Source organism: Haemaphysalis longicornis, unplaced genomic scaffold (genome assembly GCF_048455015.1).
Source record: "Haemaphysalis longicornis isolate Haplotype H1 unplaced genomic scaffold, Haemaphysalis longicornis Haplotype H1 scaffold_9, whole genome shotgun sequence".
In the NCBI taxonomy this organism is placed as follows: domain Eukaryota; kingdom Metazoa; phylum Arthropoda; class Arachnida; order Ixodida; family Ixodidae; genus Haemaphysalis; species Haemaphysalis longicornis.
Genome location: NW_027526460.1, coordinates 131,509,936 through 131,533,806, shown reverse-complemented (window position 1 = coordinate 131,533,806; position 23,871 = coordinate 131,509,936). Strand labels below are relative to the sequence as shown.

The following is a 23,871-nucleotide window of genomic DNA, read 5'->3' as shown; positions in this document are numbered from 1 at the left end:
AATTTGTTGAGAGTATGACGTAAGGCTGTGCGCCCTTTATGCAAACACCTGTTTCTTATTGGGACTGTTTACTGCACTGTACAACTGTGCTCTTTAGTGCATTTCGGATACAGGCATTCCTTTGCCTTCCCTAGCATTCAACCATCATCGTCATTACATGGAGGGGTGCATTATCCGTCTAATTTTGCACGTCCATGCACCCTTCTCCAAATTTAAACACCTTCGACCGTGCCGGAATGGTGCAATCAGATAGACGTTGGCTTCATAATGCGAGAGACCCAGGTTCGATTTAACAATGAGAATTTTTTTAGTTTTTGTTCACTTCACCCATGATCATCACCATCATCAGAGAAAGTTAATTGGCTTACCTGCAGTGCATTTTGGGTGGACTGCAGACGACATCGGTCATAAGCTGAAAGCTCGCTTTAAGACCTTGTAGTGTATGTTGTGGGAGTGTGCTTCGCGTTGGTGCTAAAGCTCGCTTCACTGCCATGACACCGTTTGTGCAGAGTACACTCTTTGCAGGCAAGTCGGCAATATAAGTCAGTGCAAGAGGCTAGATAGTCGGCCAGATATTGCAAAGTCGGTGAGGTTACCCAACAGCACTTAGCATTAAAGTGTAGCACACCTGTGATTTTCTTTGTATTGGACATTGCAAGCAGGAATCCTGTACTTCGAAGTGGGATTTTTCCGTCCAAGTTAAATCTTCAATTCCACTGGAACACAACTGGAAATGCGCGACCATGCTTCCTAAACGGGAGCTGCACGCACAGGCTTGCTGATAAATACACTTTTTTTTCTTCCATGTAAAATGCATAAATACCCCGGCGTACTGCCGTACATCGCAAAGGTAAAATTCTGATGAACGTTGTTGTGCTTCAGTGGTGGTTAGGTGTGCTAGTGCAAGTAACGTAATTCATTACAAATTTATGATTTATCCATGGTCGCCGCTAATTTTAGTCGAAGCACCTTCGTTGGTAACGGAAGCTTTTCTATTGCGACATATTTCCTAAAGGGGCCTAGCGTCCCTCCATAACGCGTAATAGATGGAGCTAAAACTTATCAAACTGCGGCTGCATAGGCGGCCGACCAATGTGGTGCCGGTTACTACGGTCCACGATGCGGTCAGTGAACCCACAGCTGGCGGCAAAACACGAAACCGAAACTGTACTTGGCTTATCCGTGCGGACGCAAGCCTAGCCAATCCGCCTCCATGCGCCGGTGACCGCAGGTGTTCTCGTTTACGGAGGCCCCTGTTCTGTGCGCAGGCGCTATGGTTATCGAAGTTGATTGCGTGCTTTTGTGGCGCCAGCTGGAAAGTGGCATTGAGGACAAGCGTATTTTGCGCTTGTCTCGCTCGATGCCGGACGGCAGCGCACCTGCTACACCGGACGTGCGTTCATGCGGGTGTGGGTACATCTCACGGTGAGGGATTAGTAGCCGTTACAATGGCAGCGAGGACGCCTTCGTTTCGAGCTCTGCCCGTTTGCTTGGCGCTATCTCTGCTGACTGCGGTGCTGTGCGACGAGGGAGTGTGTCCCGGCGGGACAGATTCGTCGCAGTGTTCCGACGCCTCGCCGGATGCGGCCGACAGGCCGTCCGAAAGCGCTGGCCGCGAGCACGCCGACAAAAAAGGCGAATCGCCGTCTTCGTGCGGCTGCGGTTCCCTGAAACGGGAGAGACCAGATGAGTCCCCTGCGGAGAGTGACGACGGTGACGACGATGAATCGAAAGTCGAAGTCGACGATGGAAACTCTGAAGACCACAGGGGTGAGAATTGCCCGTCTGTGTCAGCTCCGTGCAACGTGCTACGTTTCTCCGCGCACTGTGCACGTGACTCTTGCTTGAAAACTTCGCACTGAGGGTACCGGTACTGACGGTACCGGTGCGCGTACTGACGTCACAAGTCATTCACACGTGCGTCAATTCTCGCGAAGTAATCTTTTGTTGTGCATTCATTTGAAATTCATCTTGTACGTGCCTGTTGATATGGTTTCAGCTTGCTCGGAGCAAACGCTTCGTCTGAGGGCTAGAAGCACACGTCAGCAGTTTCATTTGGTTCACTATCACGATGCCGCCTATGAGCAACACCATTGTTCGTTAGTGCCTCTTTGCTTTCATTTGCCCCATAACATAAAAAGAGGGAGAGGATTGGACGTGTATGAAGGGAAAGGATCGATTGTAGATGGAAAGGGTGTCTTCTGGGATGTGGTCCAGCAATAAAGGAAGGCCCCTTGCACCCACACAGCGTGAGAAGACGTGTTTGCCAAAGAGCGGCCCATCAGTGCAAGATGCCGTACATGGTGCAAAACTGCACACAGCCGAAATGAGTCGTGGATGTAGGCTTTTGAGTCGGTGTAGTGGCCAGTAGTTCGTCCAGCACAAATACAAGCGTTTTGAAAGTGGGACACATTATGGCAGGAGTTAGAGCTACCCTTACAGGATTCTTCTGACGTGCAATCTTTTACGGTGACAGATACGCATATATCAGTCACTTCATCCCGTTTGCTATTCCTTTTTGGTTATCGAGCAGGGGTAAGGAAAAACCCTCTGTGGTGGCTCAGTGGCTAAGGCGTTGGGCTGCTAAGCCCGAGGACGCAGATTCGATTCCCGGCTGCGGCGGCCGCTTTTCTGATGGAGGCGAAAAGCAAAAACTCCCGTGTGTACGAGATTTCGGCGCACGTTAAAGATCCCCACGTGGTCAAGATTAATCCGGAGCCTTCCACTACGGCGCGCCTCATCGCCTGCGTTGCGTCGGCACGTTAAACCCTACAACCAACCAGGAAAAAGAACCGAAAAAAACGAACACCGCAACAACAGGACAGAAAAACACAAGTACAACGGACGGGCGCTATGTGTTGTGTATGTAGTTGTACTTGTGTTTTTCAGTCCTGTTGTTTTTTCTTCAAGTGTGTTACACTAGCATAGCCACATCAAGCGCCTGCTGCTTCACAAAGAAAATAAATACGAGTGACTGAGCTTGCTGATATGTTGCAATAGAATCTGATTGTTCAGTCTGAAATCTAAGCACACGTGCTGCCATTCCAAAGTGTTTGAGGACGTGAACTTGTGCTAATTCGCATTTCTGCTCATTGCAGAAGCCCTGTTTAGTTGCTCTTTTGAATATTGCAGCCAAGCAGAGCAGAATGTGGGTGGCTGGCCCAAGCTCTCCTTCACTCAATCGTTGCACTTTGCTATTCGCAAAAGCCACCCTTGAATGCAGACACACTGTAACACGTCTAGTGCGTGTTTCGACCTTTCTTTAGCTTCGTCCTGTGTTCCGTTTGCTAGCACCATGGATTCCTTAGTCAGCAACCAACTTCCCACTTTAAATGTTCATTCAGTAGCACAAAGTGTGCAGTTAAGCATTTCATCTGTTCATCTTTTGTTTGCTGTTTTTCGCTCCATAAAAATTTAATTGCAAAAATAAAAAAGCTATTGCCTTGCTTCTCGTTGGAGCTCATGCTGTTGGAGCTGTTGGAGCTCATGCCGTCGCCCATCTGTTTAGCGACATAAACTACTGAATAAATAGATGAAGTTACTTAATTTAAGAGGCATCTGCTATAGCAGTAAGCTGTACTCTTAAAAGGACACAAAGACCTGAATAGCTCTTTGCTTCAACAAAAATATTTGACGTTTTGTTCCTCTCTAGGCTTTTTGTTTGAAGATCAACAAAGCCTTGTTTGCTGAGAAATCAGTAATTGAAGCTTACATTCCTCACCCGTTTCACTTTTGTCTTTCCGCGATGTTGAAGAGCGCCCCACAAAGTGTCTGCAGGAAGGCAGGGCATTCCAATGGCATGCTGCCTGGCACTCCTTATCACCTCGGGGCTGCATTCCTAATCTTTGGCCAACATCGCAAAGATGCACACCAAGTCAGCAACGGTTGCTGTTCCATGGGAAAGGCCACTCTGCTATCGGTGCTTGGGACTGAGCTTTAATTTGCTGAATTGATGCATACTCTTTATGATGTGTACTGCCCCTTGCATTACATGAGCAAGGCGAAAAAAAAAACTGCGTTCACAGTTGTAGAAGCTTGGTGGCATTAAAAGGGCCATGAAGACGAAATGCAAGCTTGGTTCATTCGGAAGATTGCTTCGTGAGAATAACGCTGACACCACTTTTAATGCAAATTTCACTCAAACAAGCTATGTAGTGGGGGAAAACAGAGAATAAGCGGGCGGCTAACCAGGTACTTTCCCGTGAGGAACTTGGGCCGTATTATGAGCCGCTTGCTGCGATTGGCTGAGACTGACAAAATCTAGTGCAAATTAAAAAGGGATTGTAAGTTTGCAGAACGAACCCATTCACTTGAATTTAGTGCACACTTTTTTTTAACAGCAGTAAGAATGGTGGGGTAAGCGATGGAAGTTACGAACAATGCATAAACATAGAAGCAGATAGTGCGGCACTATGCCGCCCAACGCTGCCTAACACGGCCGCCGGGCTTGTCCGACGCGACATTGGCCAACTGGCGTGACACTGCTACTTACGTGACCCTGTTTGTCAAGTCATACTCAGTGTTTCGTAAAACGATTACTACAGACAAAATGTAACAAAATATGGCAGCTTACATGTCCAGTCAGAGGCAAACCAGGTACGGGCAGTGGTCCTTGAGTGGTATCGCTGTGCCATCTGGGAAGGTGGACGCTAACCAAGGTTACCAAATGTGCGATTTACAGACAGTGGAAGCCTCAGTCGACGTACTACGCTTCGTTTCAGGTACCTGCCCGTATTACGTTATTGCTGATATCATGAAACATACACTGCAGCCCACGAATTGAAACGCTGGCTAAAATTGTTTTATTTCTAAGTGGGGCTCTTCGATTTAGTCACGGACTTGCCTCAGATAGTCCGTGGGTAGTCGGAGATTTCCCTGTAGCCATAGGCATACATGGGAAAATTGAATGCCAGACTGCCTCTCATGGAGTCCACGGTGAGTTCGGGACCATAAATCGAACAGCCTTATGAATACAGCATCGTTTGCTGCCGGACAAGTGCTGAAGGCAGGATAAAACACCAAATCTGTTGAATAAAACGGAAATGTGTTTTGCCTTTGGGGCCCCTTTTAGGTGTTGATGCAGGTACTGGTACGAGCGGTGGCAGCAGCGGCAGCCGCAAGCGGACCAACCAGATGGTGCTGGTGCGTGGCGGAGAATTTGAGATGGGCACGGACAAGCCCGTATTTGCCGCCGACGGCGAGAGCCCCGCGAGGTCAGTCCGCGTGCGTGACTTCTACATTGATGTGCATGAAGTCAGCAATGCCGAGTTCGAGCGCTTTGTCCAGGCCACCGGCCACAAGACCGAGGTGAGTACGACTACGGCTGCGGGTGGGGGGCAATCAGATAACGGGAGTCTCTCTTGAGTCCGTCGTTGATGGGGGAGACTTAAAGGAGTACTGACACCAGAATTTTATGTTCCTTTTGTGTTGATTTCATCAATGCTTAACAGTCTGGCGAACCCGAAACAGCATTTTAAATACTTGAGCGTGCGATAATTAATTACATTAAACGGCCTCAGAATCGTCCGTTTTGGCTTCCCACGCTTCCAGCACGGAGGGCGTGTGTGACAGAATCACGGCATGACCTCACCGTTTTGTGCGGACGTGGAAACACTGCAAAGGCCAGAGGAGGCGTTGTTTCGTCTTCCCCGCCGCCAGAGCAGAGCGGATGAGCTGCCTGAAGGGGTTAGGCCTAGCATTGTGGCGGAAATTTGATGACTGCTTTCAATAAGACTAAGTGGCGGCTTCTGTTGCCATTCTGGGCTTTATAATGAGCTCCTTTCCTGCGTGTGGAACTTTATCTTTGGCAAGAGTGCCTTTCTGGGCAGCGGTTAGGTTTGTAGCTCTGGCTACGTGTGTCACTTCGTGAACGCGCCAGCGCCCAGTTGCAGCTTGCCAGGCCATGCGCATGAAGTGACATCACGAGTTTCTGACAAGCGCTGGAGGCAAATGGCTCTGTCATTTCTTTTCCCTCTCATGGAGTGATGTCCCGCTGATGTCCATTTGCTGCGCACCACTCTGCATGCTGTTCCGTCGGCGCAATAAATTAGATCAAATTGAAGTATGTTCCACGTGTCGCAGGCCGCTCATATTTCAGCCAGGGCTACAGTCATGTCTCGTTAATATGGATGAAATTTTCGGTGACCGATCTCTAGCCATGCAATTCTGCCCCGTTAACAAAACCCGCAGTCCGGACTATGGACGGCTGTTTTGGTGATGAATCGCGCAAATACAGGCATTTTCGTCTCGTTATTTATGGACACGGGTGCACAGAGCAAAAAATAGAAACAATGACTAGTGACCCCCAGCGGCCCCAGAACGTACCAGGAATTCACTGTTGGCGGAAGCATACAAAGCTGAATCATGAATGTACCTCGGAACGCCGTTCCTTTCAGAAACATGGAATTGAATCTATAACATTCGTGATTATCAAAAACACTCCTAGGGTAATGGTGACAGGTTGACACCCTTTCCATATCAAGCAAGTTCATCCGGTGCGGTATACGCTCGAAAGTGCAAGTCCTGAGGCTCTAGACAAGGTACCAGCACTATAATAGTTTGTGTCAATATTCGCTGCGCATAAAAGGCAAAGCTGTACTGTTCTTCGGTCCTTTCGCCCAATTCAAAAGTGAGACACTTTCAGCATCTGTTCGATATGTGAAAGCTCTGCTTTGGAAGAGGGCGATGATCCGATGGATGACCTTCCACTCAAGTCGCTTTGTGAAGCCCTTTGACAGCTAGGTGCAAAAATCCCAAATGAAGAAGCATTGGCCTTCTTCAAGTTTATTCCTTAATGTTTGTGTTTTTAACCTTGATTCGTTATTATCGACGACTCGCATTATGGACGATTTTTCTGGGTCACGGAGGAGTCCATATTAACGAGACATGACTGTATTCGGTTGAGCAAAGGAAGCGAAATATGCAATAATATTAACACCAAAAAGAGGTATCAGTACCGCTTTAAAGGGGCCATGGAGACGAAATACAAGTTCGCAAATTACAAAGGCTGCTTTGTCCCAATAACAATGACGGATTTTATCGCAAACATCAAACAAATGAGATAAAACATACGAGGCAGTGGCGTCACCCCAACCAATTTCCAGCGATATCGCTATGACATTACGGGAACTTGTTTGTTCCATTGGCAGCCGCCAAACTAAGCCATCGCCAAGAAACATGATTGATTGATTGTAGTGGGGCCTCTAGATCTGTTTGGTCTTATCAATTGAAAGCGAGCATGCAGTTATCACACTGATAAGGGTTTTAAGTGTAGAGCACTTTAGGGGCTTGCCTTGTCGTTGTAGTTCGCACGCTGAACCCAAGTAGAGCCACACGGCATTCCGTCGTAGTGGCTAGCGTCGCGGTGTAACCCAGAGGCTTCGAAAGTCCAGCGATTTATATAGTCATAAGCGTTTGAAACTCGTGAACCGCTGGCGCTTGTCTTATATCTCCCTGTTGTTTAGCGCAAAGAAAACTGCAGGTACATTTGAGGCAAAATATACGTAATTAACCGGCAGCGCCTGCGTTGATTTAGTTTGGAACACTTGTTGGGTTGGTTTTTACTAAGCGAAAAAAAGTAGCAGTGCAACGCCGGCACGTGTGCGAGAAAAAGCAAGCACGAAAAGAACAGAACTCACACTGGCGCTGTTTCAGGCAGGGGGTGTGCGAGCACTGCGAAGGCGGGACATTTGAATTACATTGGGTGGTAGAAGTGAGCGGATAACGGCGCTACAGCCCATTATGGCGAATCACTGCTCTGCGCTTCCGTTAGCTTTCACACTGAGTGGAACAGCTTTAATTTTTAATGACTGCTGTCCATATTGTGTCACTGCAGCAAAAAATTTTAAAATTCTTCAATATTTTTTGCATTTTTTTTTAACATTGTTTCACGTCTGGAATGGAGCTGAGTGAATTAGTAAAGGTTAGTTCTTTTTCAGACTGAGCGAAGTATTTTGTCTTCACGCCCCTTTTTTAAGCATGGGACAGCATGGACCGTGCAACGCTAGGCACTTAAATTGCACCTCCACTGTGACGTTCCTGATTTAACTTCAGGAAGCCTTATCTGTAATGTGTGAATTTGTTCCCTTTGCTTGAAATAAGGATGGTTGCCTTGTGTTGTGTGCCTAAAATTCGTATGTCTCGTTAGTCAGATATTGCTCATAAATGGTTGTGATAAGTTGAAAATCTTGCAGTGAGGATATTTGTATTCCCACAGTGGCCGCGTGTTGGATTTCACCAGAAACGCATAATCTGGATTTCTGTTTTTTCCCCAGGCGGAAACATTTGGCGACTCCTTTGTGCTTGACAGTGCAATCAGCGAGGAGACCAAGAAGGGGATCACGCAGGCTGTGAGCATCAAATTCTATTACGTACTGCGTTGGGCTGTCAGTGTGAACTTGTGTAATAGAAATACATATGTACGGGCTTGTGCTGCACGCATGCGTTTGTGGGCAGCAATACCTGGTTAACTCAAACTCTGGTAACTTCAAATTCAATTTAACTCAGAAGTTTTCCAAATCCCAACTTGAGTTCTTGAAGACACCATGTATTAACTACGCTTAGTTGCAGCACAGATTTGCCGTTGTAGCTAGTGCCAGAAACCTAGCATATACAGGAAATCTGTTGCTTCGGATTCGACAATCCTTGGCTTTGCTTCCGCTTAAACCTGAAAACCCGCTCAGCTCAACCGTATATCTTGTTAATTGGGTTATATGTGTGTTTTGCTGTTATATCCTAGTTAATTAGGTAGTGCTGCATGTTAAATAGGTATTACGTATAATGAATAGGGATCTTCTCACCAAGTTTCCTTCAAATTCACAGGTAGCTGCAGCACCATGGTGGCTACCGGTGAAAGGAGCTGACTGGCGACATCCCGAAGGTCCAGACAGCCACATTCGAGATCGGTCGGTGAACAGTTTCTTAATTAAGTTGGGCTCGACATAGACTTGTTTTCTCAAGTATGCCTTTTTTTGTGTGTGTGTGAACCTGAAGCGAAATCTTCATGAACCTGTGTGCTTTTTGAAAACTCCTTTTCTGGCTCGTCTCACATCAGTGTAGAGGTCCAGCTCATCTTGCGAGTATCCCTGAACTTTTGTTCACATCAGGAAGTGATGGCACCCACAATGAAATTTCAGACCGTCCCAATTTTGGTCGCATGGCCCTCATTTCATTAATAAAGAACTACAACTACAAAAAAGCAGCTTAATGCGTGCAGCTAGCATCTTCCGTTTCAGTTTGTGTGGGGGGGGCTTATTCGAGCCATGGTCTGGTGCATGTTAACGTGCACATTATAAGTGATGACGTGCAAACTAATCTGTCGTCGGTTTTCATCTACTGTGTTCATACAAGAGGGTAGCCATAGAAGGAGCATTGAAGACAGTTTTATGGCTGCTTGCGGTGCGAAAGGCCTTCACTTAGTGATCATACGAAATGCACAAGCTTATCTTGATCTCTGACAGCCCTCTTCTGCAAGAGTGCCACGGGCATAGCCATTTGATGTTCTGCGGGAGAGAGCACAAGAAGTTTACCTAAAGTAGCACTCCAGTTTCAGTTTAGGCCAACACTTAGTGACGTAACACTCTACAGGTATTAAGAAATGTGTTTTTAACTCCCAAGCAGCAATTTGACTTATGTAACGGTTTATTGTGGGTCCCAGAGCTCAACAATTTCTCCTTTCCTTTGGATATCTCTCTTCAGATCCTCAGTGTTGTGGAACCGTTGTACCTTGTGCTGTTGCAGAACCATTGTGTCAGCTGTGCATTCGGGAGTCTGTTGACTGAGTTACGGGAAAATGTTGATAGAAGGTACCTTGACAGGAAAGGGGTAACGATGGTGGGGTTCCCACTGTTCCCCGTATACAACGCTGAGAAGGGCTGATGTACACTTTTGTAGCAGTGTAGGTTGCTGTTCTTAGTACAGGGCCCCTTCGAGGCCTGCAACTGTGCATGGTAGTGTGCCACTCGCTATGCTTCACTTGTTAGCGGTAGTCATAGAGAAGCTGCACTTTCTGGTTAAGCGCAGTTTCAGGCCGCAGTCTCGCATAAAGTGGATTGTCCAAAAGCAAAACTGCTTGGGTGAGTTGGCGTTGGCATCGCACGCGCCACTGCAAGGCCAACAGAAAACGTGCTCTCTTCTCTTCTTTGCTGCACTGGTTTCCAAGATGAGAGGGAAAAGAAATTGGCCTGGGTGAAACGGTTCCTCTCTCTCTCCCTTCCTCCCTCTCTCTATCTATCTGTCTCTCTCTCTCACCATCGCTCTCTCTCCCTCTCTCTTGCCCCAGGATGGACCACCCCGTGGTGCACGTGTCCTGGAACGATGCGGTGGCCTTCTGCGAGTGGTCGGGGAAACGCCTGCTCACTGAGGCCGAGTGGGAGTACGCCTGCCGGGCAGGTCTCAAGAACAGGTGCGTCAGCTCAGCATGGCACAGCGTTGCAGTTTCTATGCACACATGTTGGTCTCGGCTTCGTCTGCTCGATGAGCACCCTGCCCAGGCTGTTTCTGTAGCACTGTACCCATTGCTGCATTGCGTTCCTCGTTGGGAAACGCGTGAGCTGTGCTTGCGTTAGGGAGATTTGTATTTACCGCATTTTCGTCCTTGTGAAGGAAGATCTGGAACCTGCCTGGTCGGCCCGAGCTGTTTTGCTTGTGCTCTGAGGGATAGTTGTAAGTTCAAACAAATTCAGTGAGCCGTGGCCAAAGGAACTGCAGCAGTGTGACCTAGTGGATAAAACATTCCTTTCATGGAGCGCGATTCAACAAGGACGTCAGAAAGACGACAGACACAAGCCCTCACTGTCAGAGAAACTTTTAAGGGAGACGATGCTGAACACAAAACAGGGCCCATTGTAGAGGAAATGTACTTCAGTAGTACACACTGTTGGGCAAGTTGGTTCATATTTGGTGAAACTTAGAGCGCAATCAGCAAAGACGACAGAAAGATGACTAACAAACACAAGTGCTCACTATCAGAGGAACTTTCATACATGTTTGGTTTTTTCTTTTTTAGGAAAAGTGGCCCTATTCTGTATGCAGGCGAATAGGTGATCCGTTCTGAGGTTCTTGCATTTTTCTTTTTTTTCTTGTGTGTGTGCGTGTGTCAAAGGTATTTTTCTCTTTTAAGCTAGCACCTGCAAGGAAACACTTTTTTATGTGTATGGTATCAAGGTTGCCAGGTGCAGACGAATGGGCGTAGAATGTTGTGTTAACTTTCCCTTTAGGAACCAACCAATTTTCTTGTGTGTGTTTATTACGTTTGACATATCTAAAACGTTTTTTTGGTCAGCTATTTGCTTTTTAAACCTAATCTGACATAATTCTGGAAGCCGTTAGAGACCTGCCAGCTGTGCTGCTTGTCATTTTCCTCCTGACGAGGTCAGACTTGGGGGGAAGCCTTTCGAGCAGTTGTCTTGCCTACAGGAGAACTTGTTGCTGGGCGTGGTGGTTTTGGTCTAAGAACATACTGAGTAGTGCAAAGAATTACACACAAGAAAGAGGACACGGGACAGGCGCCACTACAGCAAACAAGAAAAATAAGCAATGTAGAAAAGAATGTAAGAGCGCTCACTACATCCCTTCATTTTCTGCATTGCTTAATAAGTACTTTTAATACTCACTATTCAGGATAACATGTGTTTGCCGTTGTTACGCACATCACCGTAAACAATCTAACAAACAGCTACAGGCACTTTATGCGTTATTGTTAGACCCTGCTTACTGCAGTATCCCATAAGCGCTTCGCTCTGAATAGCACTTGTTGAGTACCTGTGGGGTTGTGGGTACGTTAATTGTAAAAAAATAGCAATGACTGGCGGCTGTACCCTATTCCTACCCTGTGATGTCATACTAGTCGTCTAAAAACAAATAGCTTTACAAAATAAATTTCAAAAATACGATGAAAGTAATATAGTAAGCACAGAAAAATACATATCTGTACCTGGGTTTCAGTGTAGTACTTTTTTATGGGAATCAAGTTTTCTACCTGTTACATCACGATGTGGAGTAATGTTTGGAGTGCCCGAATGGTTTGATCCCGTTTTTTTCTGCCTCATTTTTAATGCATGAGCCGTAAGGGGAATTCGAACCATTTGAACCTTGCATAGTTCATTCTAGCATGGTTCTCACCTCCCTTGCCAATTAAAGAATTTCGTGCTGGAGTTGTGCTTGACCTTGAACAACTTTGCAGCTGTATGTCAGCATTTGTCTATCTTTGTCTTGTGTTTTTTGTTTTGCTTTGCATTGCTTTTCACCACAAACACCTGCCAAGTATAGCCCAAGCATCAGTTTTAGTTGTTTTATGTGTCTGTAAGAAATCAGGTCATGTGAGACAGTAATTGGATATGGAGAGCAAGAAATGTTGTATCGCGATACCACGTAATAAGCAATATTTGACCTTTAGAGTATTTCAGAGTGGCGCACCTGTGATGTAGCTTCATTTATTGCAGGTCAAGCACGTATACCTACGTATGTCATCACACGGCCCTCCAAGCTAGCTTTGAGTGAAAATGACCGCGTTGGCGGGAGGCACTGCGGCTACGTTACTTCATTACTCATCACTAAAGACAGCGATGACAGTTTCCAAACAAACTGGACTCTACATTCCCAGACCAGAGATCCTGCTGGCTTAAAGGGGCCTTGCAGACAAAGCACAAGTTTGGTGCATTCGAAAGATTGCCTCGCTAGAATCATACTGACACCACTCTTAATGTGAACTTCTCTCAAATGATTAGGAAAAAAAGGAATGGCCACGCGACCCACTAGCTCATTTCCTGCAGCAGGACCTATGATGTCATATGTGCCAACTCTGCGATTGGCTGAGGCTGTCAGAAGCAAACACAAGTTAGGCAGGGCTTATACTTATAAGTTTGCTGAACAACCTATTTGCACTTACATTTAGGGCACATTCTTTTTATAGCAGTAAGAATGGTGGGGTGAACAGTGGAATTCACAAAAGCACATGTAAACATAGAAGTACTGATGCAAACTGTTGTTGGTACTGCGCGCACAATGCTTGTTTTAGCTGTACAGCACAGTGGCGCTTTGAGTTTGTCTCAGACGACACTGGCCGATTAGCATAAGCAACGGTCTCTTACGCGACCATATTTGTCAAGTGAGCACCGTGTTTCACGAAACGATTATTTTCTCCCTGAACAAAAACAAGCCAGGTACAAATGCAGTTAAAAATTGAAGCAATGGCAGAAAATGGCCTGCCGCGGTATGGTGGCATCATTTAGGCCGACTAACGGTAAACAAGGCTCCCTAGGACACTTGGTTTACCTTGAAGACCTGTTCTTGTGCGACGTCATTGCAGACGTCGGGAAAACACACAATTTGACAGGAGAATAAAAATTATTATTAATTTCTTAGTGATTAAAGCATCGTTTCCTTTTGAACAAACACTGGGGGCACTAGAAAACACGAAATCTTTCAAACTTGTATTTGAGGAAAGGGACTGAGCACTGCACTGGATGCACTCGTGTGTCTTCCAAGTAACTTGTGTCTCTGCCTAAGTAAGATAAGATGTGCTTGTCCCCCACTTTTATTTGTCCCACTCATAGAGTTTCATGCTTCTATACACTAGAGGGAAATCTGGCGCCACTGTCCAGGCCAGCCGTGCTTCAGTAAGTGTTGCGCCATGCACAGGGCAGGCACATTCCACATGTCCTTGGCATGGCCCATGAACCGGCCTAAACGTTGTCTGTGGCTTTAAAAAAGCAACAATTTTATTGTAAAAGATTATTCAAATATAGTAAATTATTATAAAAATGGAATGCCAAAAGAATGTATTTGTCAAGGATTATTTGGCAGCTTTATTGTGGTTGAACAAGAAAAAAAATGTTACCCTCTTTTGTTGATTTTGGCTTCGAGACAAAAAAGAAGCCTTGTGGCCAGCCAAGCCAAGTAGGCGAGGAATGTTGCTAGCCACAGTGGCGGCGCCCACGAAAGCTTGCGACAGCAGTGCTAGATTTCTCTCTAGTATATATATTACTATGAAACTCTGTGGTCCCATCAGCTTGGGCAAAGGTCCACACAGTGCTGCAGCCAGACAGATGTGTCCTAGTTTGTGCACTGCAGTCCCCCCCCCCCCTCTTTCCCCCCTTGCAGGCTGTTCCCCTGGGGCAACAACTGGACCCCCAAGGGCGAGACGCGTGCGAACATCTGGGAGGGGGAATTCCCGCTCAAGAACACTGCCGAGGATGGCTACCCTGGTACCGCACCGGTGCGTACTACGGGGCAACTCTGGGGCGATTCACGTTTGCTCCTAGGGCCTGACAGCTGCACATTGCGGCTGCCAAGTCCAGCAGGAGGGTGTTAATGTGGCCAGTGGTCCAGAGAGGACAAGTTCACTATTCCTGCAAGTTCAAAAGAAACAGAATTAAAGGAGATTCCTGCAAAGCAGTGAATCTAAGCATTGTTTTCATGAGCATTAGAAAGAAACTTGTAACTTACCTCTAAATTGGCAGTGATCATCCTGTTTGCCCTACGCTAACTTTTAGTACTGCCACCATGCTGGCAAGAAATCCCTACAGATATGTTTGTACTAAGTACACTCACTGTGTGAGTGCCTCTAAATCAGAGATTTAGTGCTGCTAAATCCACCATTGCTAAATCTGAAGCAGTTGTACCAAATAGCCCGGATATAAGATAGCTGTTTGTCTACTGGTGCTGTTTGGCTTCCCACTCTCTCGATACTCAAAGGTGCAGACACTAAAATGACCTCTGTACAGTATTTTAGTGCAGATTTTCCTTGGAATACATCAAAACGAACTCGCTCACGTGGGTGGGATTGGCACAGCTAAAGCATGACATCGTATGTGCTGCCCAATAGAAAGGGCAGACGAAACAGTTTCAACGCACTCTGGCGATTTTCCTGCAGGTGACATCATTTCCGGCAACCAAGTTTGGCCTGAAGAACATCATCGGCAACGTCTGGGAATGGACTGGCGACTGGTGGGAGACGCGGCACACCAAGGAACCCAAGGAGAATCCGGTGAGTATGCGGCTTTGCCCCTCTGTGGGGCTGTTCAAAGCCGGCATAAAAGTGGGAACGTCTCATTGGCACTGCTGCCTTGTTTAGGTGCTATCCCGTGATTTGCGTGTCCAGTTTCGTGTGCCCAGAACGACAAGCTTCCATGGGATAATAACTCCCCTATCTGATAGCTGGCTGCATATGCATCATCATCAAAGCCTTCTACTTTTTCCTTTTGTGCAGCCAAAGGCTGTGAAACAGACCATTGGGTTATCAACAACATGAAATTCGTTTCATTCTGCCTGCCCCTCTTTTGATGGGAATGCAGGGAAGTCGTGAACTAGCGCATTTGCACGATTCTAACACGCCCCCCGATTGTAATGTACAGGCACGTTTACATGTGAAAATTCGAGGGGGGGAGGGATTTGATGCTGATTTTGCCACGCAGATGTGAAAGAGATGACACAACGTACCTGGCATAAGGCATTTTATTGACGCATACAACTGTTACTGCAAAAATTCATTGTACTTCATAAACTTGCTTATCCGGCTCGTGGTGGTGTAAAACTAAAGTGGGAAACATTAAAAGCTGATTTCAGATTTGAGCCCGATTGTAACGCAAACACAAATTTTAAGGCTACTTTTAGCAAAAAAAAAGGGTTCCGTTATAATCGTGCAAATATGGTAGTCCTGTTTTCAGGACGAGTTCGCGCCGCTAAAACATACGGTGAAGTGCTGCACCGTTTGAACTGGCCCATGTAGTGCAGGCGAATGGAGTAATACTCAAGTGTTGTGTAGGGCCGAGTTCTTCGGTATGATGCAGTTGCAAAACTCCGCTGCACAATCTGGGCCGTGCCACCAGCCCTGCTTCTTTGTCCTTGAAGTGCAAGTATATGGGCACAACATCTACTGGACGGAAACTCCACTGTGCTAACCATTTACTTTTAGTAGCAGAACTTACTTAAAACTTGTTTTTCAAATGAGGAAACGTTAAATGTGATGGCTAACAACAGCAGCCGCAAGCACTTGAACACCACTTCAACTTTCTGTCGACAGATGGCAGGCCCTGTTTGCGCCCCCAGACCGCTGTTTGACACATAGGGCATGTATGGGGAGTTTGCAACTCGTGTATATTGAAGAACTCTGATTTGAGGCAGAGAAGATGGCAGCCAGCCGTTCCAGTGGCTTCACTGTTTTCCTTCAGGCCTAGAAAACATGGCATCATGGGCCACTTGGAGAATGCAGGCAGCAGCAACAGCATACAGTGCAGAGGCAGAAAGGAGAGCTCCCAAAATGTTTCTGAGATTGCGTGGCCTTTCACCCGCTGTTGTTCACAAGAAGTGAGTCGCACTCCCTGCTGTGGGAGATCTTCCAACAGAACAAACCACGGATGAAAGCTAATGCTGAGAGGTGTGCTTGCACAGGCAGCCATCTCGCTCAACGTGTGCTGCTCTTGCGGTGAGCTGAAAAGCGCTGTGCTGAAGAAAAGAAAGACTGCGCATTGAAACCACACGGTAGACTACACACTCAACGCTGACATGGGCCTGAAAATGCTGCGGGGTCCTCACAGTTTATCGCTGGTGCGCGACTGCAGCATATTAGGCATTGTGAGGAGAATTGGCTTGTGCCAGAAACATGCAGCGTACAAAAAGAAAATCGGCTTTGATTTCGTGCCATCTGGTGGGATGTAGCGAGCCACTTCAATCAATGCACGGTGGTGCCATGTTCGAGGAGAGGTTTGTTGATTGAGATGTAGGGCTGTTGTACTGGTGGGGAGAACCCCTTTAAACTAGTTATATGGAGGATGAATTGACTGACAACATTTTTGCGCGCAAACCAACCAGTTGTGACACCGCGGGATAGGAATAAAAATAATCTTCCGCGTACCGGAACTCTCGCGAAGTGACGACTGGTGTACAAGCAGTGGGTGTTTCATGGGAGATGTATGAAGTCAATTGGTGGGTGCATAAAACCCTCTGGGCGATGGCATTGCAACGCATAGGGAGAAGCACCGGATAAAAGACGGTGCTGATGCCTGTCAACTGCAGTTTAGTACTTGCAGTCAGTACTAAACTACCCAACTAGGGGCTCTTTCGACAGCAAAGCTGTTTAAAGGGACCCTGCAACACTCTTTTAGCAGTGAAAGTAAATTGGTGCAACGTTTACACTACACTGCCAGGAATACCTGAGCCAAATATTACACGTGCACGTGAAGCGGTGAGCGCGCAAATCGATGTGAACGACGCAGAAAAAAGAACCGCTCTCTCTTCAGTTGTCCTCATTATGCAACCCCTGGCATGGCCTAAGGGACGTCACATAGGCCATGGCTGCCCGATCGGCTGTCACTGGTCAACTTCGCGGCTAGATTCTCCCATTTCCGTCGTCGTCATCGCTGTGTACGAACCTCTTCTATGCCTGCACCTGTAGGCACAGTTTTGCCGTTTCTTTTGTGTTTTGAGTGCGCGCGGAGTTTGAGTGATGAGCTCAACACTTCCCTTTCAACGGGACCACTCGACTACAAACGTTTATTGCTTCAAAAACGCCCTACCAGCCCGAGCGCGCACTTGCGAGCAGGCACCCATGCCTGCTTTTTTGTGGCACCAGACCGGAAATAGGCGCCACCGCGTTGCGGAGAAAAGGAGAAAACTACCCGGCATGTGATATATCGAAGGCCGCCGAAGAGAACGCCGCGAGCCGTCCCCCTCTCCGGGAGAGAGCGCGCAGCTTTCGTCGCGTTGTCCGCGGTCGAGTTGAGAGGGAACGATTATGCGCGATTTCTCATCGCGCGTAGTTTCATTAATTGTGAACGGATTTTCATAATTCTTGCGGGAGGAGATTTCTGGGACAATAGACTTTATCCCAAAATACATTACTAGCAGTCGATGGCAAGTGTTGCAGGGTCCCTTTAAGCTTGAGCGTGGTTCGTTGGCGTTAGCAAAAAAAAAAAAAAAAAGAAGAAGAAAACTTTGGTGCGAGGCGCGTCGCCACTGCTCAACCTTCGAGAGCACTCTGCCCCAGCGTTCATGGCGTGATCTCTCGCGTGCTCCTCTCCTCACCAGTTCACGTGCGTTCGCGCCTGAAGTGGCGAGCACAGACGGCGAGGTCGCGCTACAGACGCCGGGTTCACGAAGCCAGTTGCCGCGGGTTCTAGAGCGTGCTAACGTGGTCCACTTTGGGAGAGATGTGCAAGGCTGCGGACAAAACGGTCTCCGGGCCTGCCAGTCAGGGAGAAAGAACTTTCAGCGGCAAGTTTGGAAATCCGTGTGAGGTGCAAAAGCCGGCTCTCCGACGAAGGGACAGGGGCGGCCAGCTCTGCTGTTTCTCTAGCCCTGCACCACTAGTGCAAGCTGCGCCAATTTTATTTTTTTAGTTGTGCGCAATAATGTATCTTACACTGCATTCACCATTTTATGCTGCAATCTTTATTGCTGCACGAGCGAGTTGGCAGAATGCGTGCAGACTGACAATGGTGCACTGGCGACTTCTTGTTGGTGTGGTGATGACATAAGCGCCGGGTGCTTGCGGGCACAGTGCCAAACCAGCCGGCTCTCGGCCTGGCACGAACACGCTTCTTACGACACAGGGACGAGCCAGGCAAGCTCCGAAAGTTAAGGGCAAAGCGCCTCGCAGTTGACCGTCTCTGATAACCCAAAGAACATTCGTCCATTGCGTTTGCCTCGGCTAGTGAACGTTATGATTCTGATGCATTCTACAGCCAGCAACATTGCAGACACGCGGTATGACGATTCCTAGGACATCGAGAATGCCCAGTTAACGATAACGTTGTATGCCAAGCATGTTGTTGCATAGAAGTGAAACCGAAACTGGTTTGAATTCCACCCTCAAGCATCTTCCAATCACATTGCAACTTGAATACGCATCACTGCTGTTAGTTGTGCCGCCAATATCGCGTGGTATCTTTTCTTCTTTCAGGCTTTATAAATCGAATACTGCGTTATTTAACGGATAAATGGTAAAACGTGTGTTGTTTTGAGCCAGTCTATGCAATGCAAACGAAAACAGAGGTTTGACAAATTTAACGTGTGAGTTCGAGCTAGTTGGTAATCCATAGTACGAATTTTTGCACTTTAAAAATTTGTAAAATTTGACAAATTCAGTTCATCGTTTCTTTACTGAAGCTCTAACTCTGCACTGATATTCTTTTCCTTGCAGAGGGGGCCAGCGAGCGGCACTGACAAGGTGAAGAAGGGCGGCTCCTTCATGTGCCACAAGGTAAGTTGTGCGTAAGAGGGAAGACCAACTCTAGCCAGCTGGCTTGATGTCTTACATGAATCTTGACTCTGTTGCCATAAAATTTCTGGTCAGCCTGTATTTTTTCGTTCCACCAAGCCTGTGTGGGATCGTTGTAACTTCTGTAGTGCCTAGGGTGCTTTTTAGGCATGAACAGAACAGATTGTCAAGCTGCATTCATTAATATGTAACCTTAGGCATTTGTGCTTCTAAAATCATCTCAGGAGGAGGGGGTTACCTTTCAATGTTCACTGGTGTGTGCCGATAAAATGGCACCCTAATCGCATGCTGTGATCACATGGAAGTGTATTGTGGTTGCGGCCAACGTGTGGACTGTCTGCACGCAGACGTACTGCTACCGCTACCGGTGTGCTGCGAGGAGCCAGAACACCCCCGACACCAGCGCCTACAACGTCGGCATCCGCTGTGGAGCAGACAAGCTGCCCAAGGACGCTGTTCTGCACCGCGAAGAGCTGTGACACCGTTCGAGCGAGCTTTGCCGTCACCAATCTTTGTGCTGGCAGGTCGGCACTGTTGTTGGAGCAAATGTGAAATGGTTGGACAGCCGTTGCTCTGCTGTCTCCGTGAGAATTAGTTGTTCCCTCTTTTTTAGGCATGGCTTGAGGAGGGACACTGGTCTTAAAACAACTTCTTTTAATTTTTAAGTAAACTCTGTGAAAGTTGCCAGTCTTGCTGCATTTTTTTTCCCACTGATTTCAAATATGACATTATTTTTTCAGTTGTTCAATTAGTTACCAAGATACTTAGAGATGATTAGCCATTCTTGGAGGAACAATAGGCAAGAGAAAAAAACTGTACAATCTCCTTATTTCCTAATACTATAAATAGTGCATCGCTTAGAACTAATTTTACAGCTCATTAAACTTTGGTGTTTGGAATGGGCACTCAAAATGGTTCCTTGCCACTGGTGCCACCAAAGTTTAATGAGCTGTAAAATTAGTTTCAAGTGATGCATAAAAAAAATGCATTCACCAGTGTTCATAGTATTAGGAAATATGGGGATTACAGTTTTATGAGCAACACTGTTTTGTCTATTGTTCCTCTAAGCATGGCTAATTATCTCTAATTATCTTGGGAACTAATGAACTGACTCCAAAAATAGTAGCATATTTGAAATCAGTGGAAAAAAGCAGCAAGACTGACAAGTTTTGCAGTGTTTACTCAATATATAAAAGAAGTTGTTTAAAGGTCCATGTCCCCCCCCCTTAAATTGCATTCTAAAAAGAGAGGGGGGTGGAGTTGTGTTTACACAGTTTGCCAACAGCAGTGCACATCTAATGCCCAAGTTGTTCTCAGAACTTCCACTGTTGAGTTAGATTGCATGCGGGTAAGGCCTTTTTACCTTAATTGTACTTTCTTTGATGGGTGTAGCCTGTGTAAGCTACGAAAAGTGTTTTCCGCTTTCACCCAAAATAAAGGGGGCCAAGGAGCTGTAAGTCAAAGTACTTAAAAAATTGTTTCATCATGACAACACTGCAAACCAACCTGGCCCCAATCATTCCTTCAGTTTAAAGGGACGGACAATCGATTTTTGTTGCGTATATGTTTTCTAGCTCATATGAAAGCCAGCGTTTTGCATAGCCCAGTAACCACAAGCAATTTATAAACAAATTGGCGGAAAAAATTTTAATTTGGCAGCAAACTTTCTGAAATTGGAAGGGTGGCGGTTCGTAGTGTCGAAACATGACACTACAATATGTGTCCATGTCACGTGACCTGCAAACCTAGCAGCTACTGTAAAATCTGAAACATTTATTCACTTATTGAAAACCTTTTAACACAAGTATTTGTATAAGTTTAAATTGTAATGTATTTTTAAACATTATTTTGAAAATTTTTACACGCCGCCCACCGTCGCTGGGTTGCTCTCAGTGTGGTTAACTGAGCCTCCATGCCCAGAATCAAAGGCAGCGTTCAGTAAACGGACCCAGCGAAGGAGCTTTTACGATTCTGCCTGAGTCAGGGGCGTTTGTTCTGCCAAAATATTTGATTTCAGTTTCCAAATACGCCAACGGCAGCTTAAAAAAAAAAAAAACGTTGTGCTCGGGGAGAATCGAACTTCCCTCCTCCACAACGTGAAGCCAGATTCTACGTATCATCTATCCCAACAGATGGCGCATTCGTGCAAAATAGACTGTTGAATTAAAAAAAAAACACATAAAGGAATAAGAAAGCCTGCAATGCAAACTTTTTTAGCTGGGGACAAGTTTTTAAATATCGTTTTTCATTTCGCATACAGACAAAGTATGTTGCCGAGCTACTCTATGTCATGGTTGCCAGCATCATTTTTGGGAGGACACATACGGCTCGTAGATCTAAAAATTTGGATTTAAAATGTTCTAGGGCGTTATCAGCAAAACCGCTTCTCGTCAAGGTGCTTTAAGTGATGCCCTTTCATTTGGGATAGAGAATATATACTCGACAAACATCGGTTGTCTGTCCCTTTAAATGTTGGCTTTGCAATTCGTGGTTGAGCGTTTCTCAGGAATGTAGCAAGCAGGTTCAAGCTCCTATCGAGCCTTGCGACACGGACGTGAAGCGGTGTTTGCTTGACTGCTGGACCAACCTGTACGGCCTTGCGTGGCACCGCTGGAATGCTTGTGTTCCATCTTTTACACCCCAGTTCCTCCCTGTTCAGATCAGCGTCCTTTTTTTTGTATGTGTTTATTTGCTTACTTTTTTTTTTCATCTTTTTTTGCTACCCAGCAGTGCTCAGCAATATTTGTGGGTGCCTCGCTCGCAGAATTACAGCTTTGCCCAGGCTGCTTCATTAACAGTGCAGTCATTAATTGGCACACCCTTAATTGCCCCCTTTTGTCCTTCTTGGCCTGGCACCAAGTTTGAAGCTTTCAGTGGTGTACCATTAAAGTGCGGTGACTAAGTCGTGAGGAAGTCTTTTCTGAAACCATGTTGCAGCTCGCACGAGGGCGATGGGATGCCCAAAATCTGGCCTCATTGTCTTATGCGAGACCCCTTTGGGCACATTCTTCGAGTTCACTTGTGATTAATTACATCTGTTCAGGTCTTCCTGGGGGAACAAAACTTGAGTGCCAATTAGCAACTAAACTGTGTATCTGAGAACAAATAAAAAATTCATATATTATGTACTCGTAGCCCAACAGCACAGCTGTTTAAGGGAAAACCAGACTGATTAAAAATGTACCTTCCCCCAAGTTGCTAGAAATTTAATTTTTTAGGCTTCTAATAAGATGACGTATTAAAGTCAACTGCTCCACATTGATTGATTGATTGTGGGGTTTAACGCACCGACGCAACGCAGGCAATGAGGCGCGCCGTAGTGGAGGGTTCCGGATTAATTTTGACCACCTGGGAATCTTTAATGAGCGCTGAAATCTTGAACGCACAGGCGTTTTTGCTTTGCGCCTCCATCGGAAAAGTGGCCGCCACGGCCGGAAATCTTGCGCTCAGCAGTACAACGCCTTAGCCACTGAGCCACCACGGCGGGTAACTGCCCCAAATCTAGGTTATTTTGCTCCAAAATTGAGATTTTGCTGCTCCGAGAACTGTTCCCCGAATTTGTTTCAGCTGTTTCACCCCTGAATAATGCTGTGTAATCATTTACACACCACGGGAACTGTTTTCTGGTAAAAGCAAAAAACTCATAACTGTCATGTGTACGAAATTATGGCACATTAGGAACCAAGGTATCCAAAGGGCCCGCAATATGGCGGGGTTATTTCTTCACTGCACAAAAGCCCAAGTATTTTAGTCCAATCATAACTGTACCCAAGTTCTTTAATCATATGTCAGTATTTCTGCATTCAAGTTCATTTTTAGTATGTGCGTGATGTTGCTTGTTCTACTACGCATCAAGTCTTCTATGCTCTGCAGGGCTTCCAAACAACAGCTATTTCTGGTGTCGACAAGTGGCCTAGTATCTTATATTTGTTGGTGCATGAAAGCTTACTCTTTACCTCTAAGCTCACTACTGATGCTGATAGCTTTAGCAGCAGCAGTCTTGTGAAATTCAGACTTTACGGCGACAGTACAGACCTCCAAAGGAAACAGAAGAAGAGTACAAAAAAATTAATTCTGGTGATAATTTGGAAGGGAACGAATACCTGTTAGTAATAACTGTCGCCCGTATGTGTAATAAGCCACTTTTACCTATGCTGTGCAGCCTCCAAGAGTGGGGGTGTGAACCGACATTTTTTTCTGTCTGTTGGCTAATAAAATGTGTTTACACATACTTTTCTGTGTCAGTGCATTAAGAACTATGGTCTCGTTGGTCCACGCAGGTAATTGCATTTTTGTTTAAGCCAGCTTTGAAAAACAAGTAGTATCTCTAGTGTTGTAAAAAAAATAAATGGTGCCAGGGCAATTTTGGATTACAAAGGCAATTTTTCTTTTGGTTACTTTGCTGCTAGCTCGAAGTTTCAATGTTGTGTTGCTGTTAGCACCTGCTGCTGTAAGGTACAGGTGCAGCCGAAAGTAATCGTAATACGATATCGTAAATTTACGGGAACTGCTTCTTCCAGAAACTGCCTGGCTGCATTGTTGTGCATGTAAAGAAGTCCTTCCTAATAGAAAAAGCTTCCTAAAAACCAGTAATGGCTGTCGTAAAGCCAGTTAGACAAATATTTTGTGATATTCACACACCCTTGTTCCAATTA

General features: G+C 46.2%; 1 protein-coding gene across 1 annotated transcript; it reads left to right on the top strand.

Annotated features, from left to right (window-relative positions):
* Nucleotides 1-1,214: 1,214 nt before the first annotated feature.
* LOC144152673 (formylglycine-generating enzyme) lies at nucleotides 1,215-23,447 on the top strand. Its single transcript, XM_077684056.1, has 9 exons — nucleotides 1,215-1,770; nucleotides 5,072-5,307; nucleotides 8,274-8,348; nucleotides 8,821-8,903; nucleotides 10,280-10,402; nucleotides 14,101-14,215; nucleotides 14,873-14,986; nucleotides 19,139-19,198; nucleotides 19,564-23,447. The coding sequence occupies exons 1-9, from the start codon at nucleotides 1,449-1,451 to the stop codon at nucleotides 19,693-19,695; spliced, it is 1,260 nt and encodes a 419-aa protein (XP_077540182.1). The 5' UTR covers nucleotides 1,215-1,448; the 3' UTR covers nucleotides 19,696-23,447.
* Nucleotides 23,448-23,871: the final 424 nt, after the last annotated feature.

What these genes read in the sequence shown, in the direction of transcription:
- LOC144152673 (XM_077684056.1), top strand. Translation starts at nt 1,449, where the DNA reads ATGGCAGCGAGGACGCCTTCGTTTCGAGCTCTGCCCGTTTGCTTGGCG. An exon ending in AAACTCTGAAGACCACAGGG is followed by an intron (nt 1,771 to 5,071) that starts GTGAGAATTGCC and finishes GGCCCCTTTTAG; the next exon opens with GTGTTGATGCAGGTACTGGT. An exon ending in AGAAGGGGATCACGCAGGCT is followed by an intron (nt 8,349 to 8,820) that starts GTGAGCATCAAA and finishes TCAAATTCACAG; the next exon opens with GTAGCTGCAGCACCATGGTG.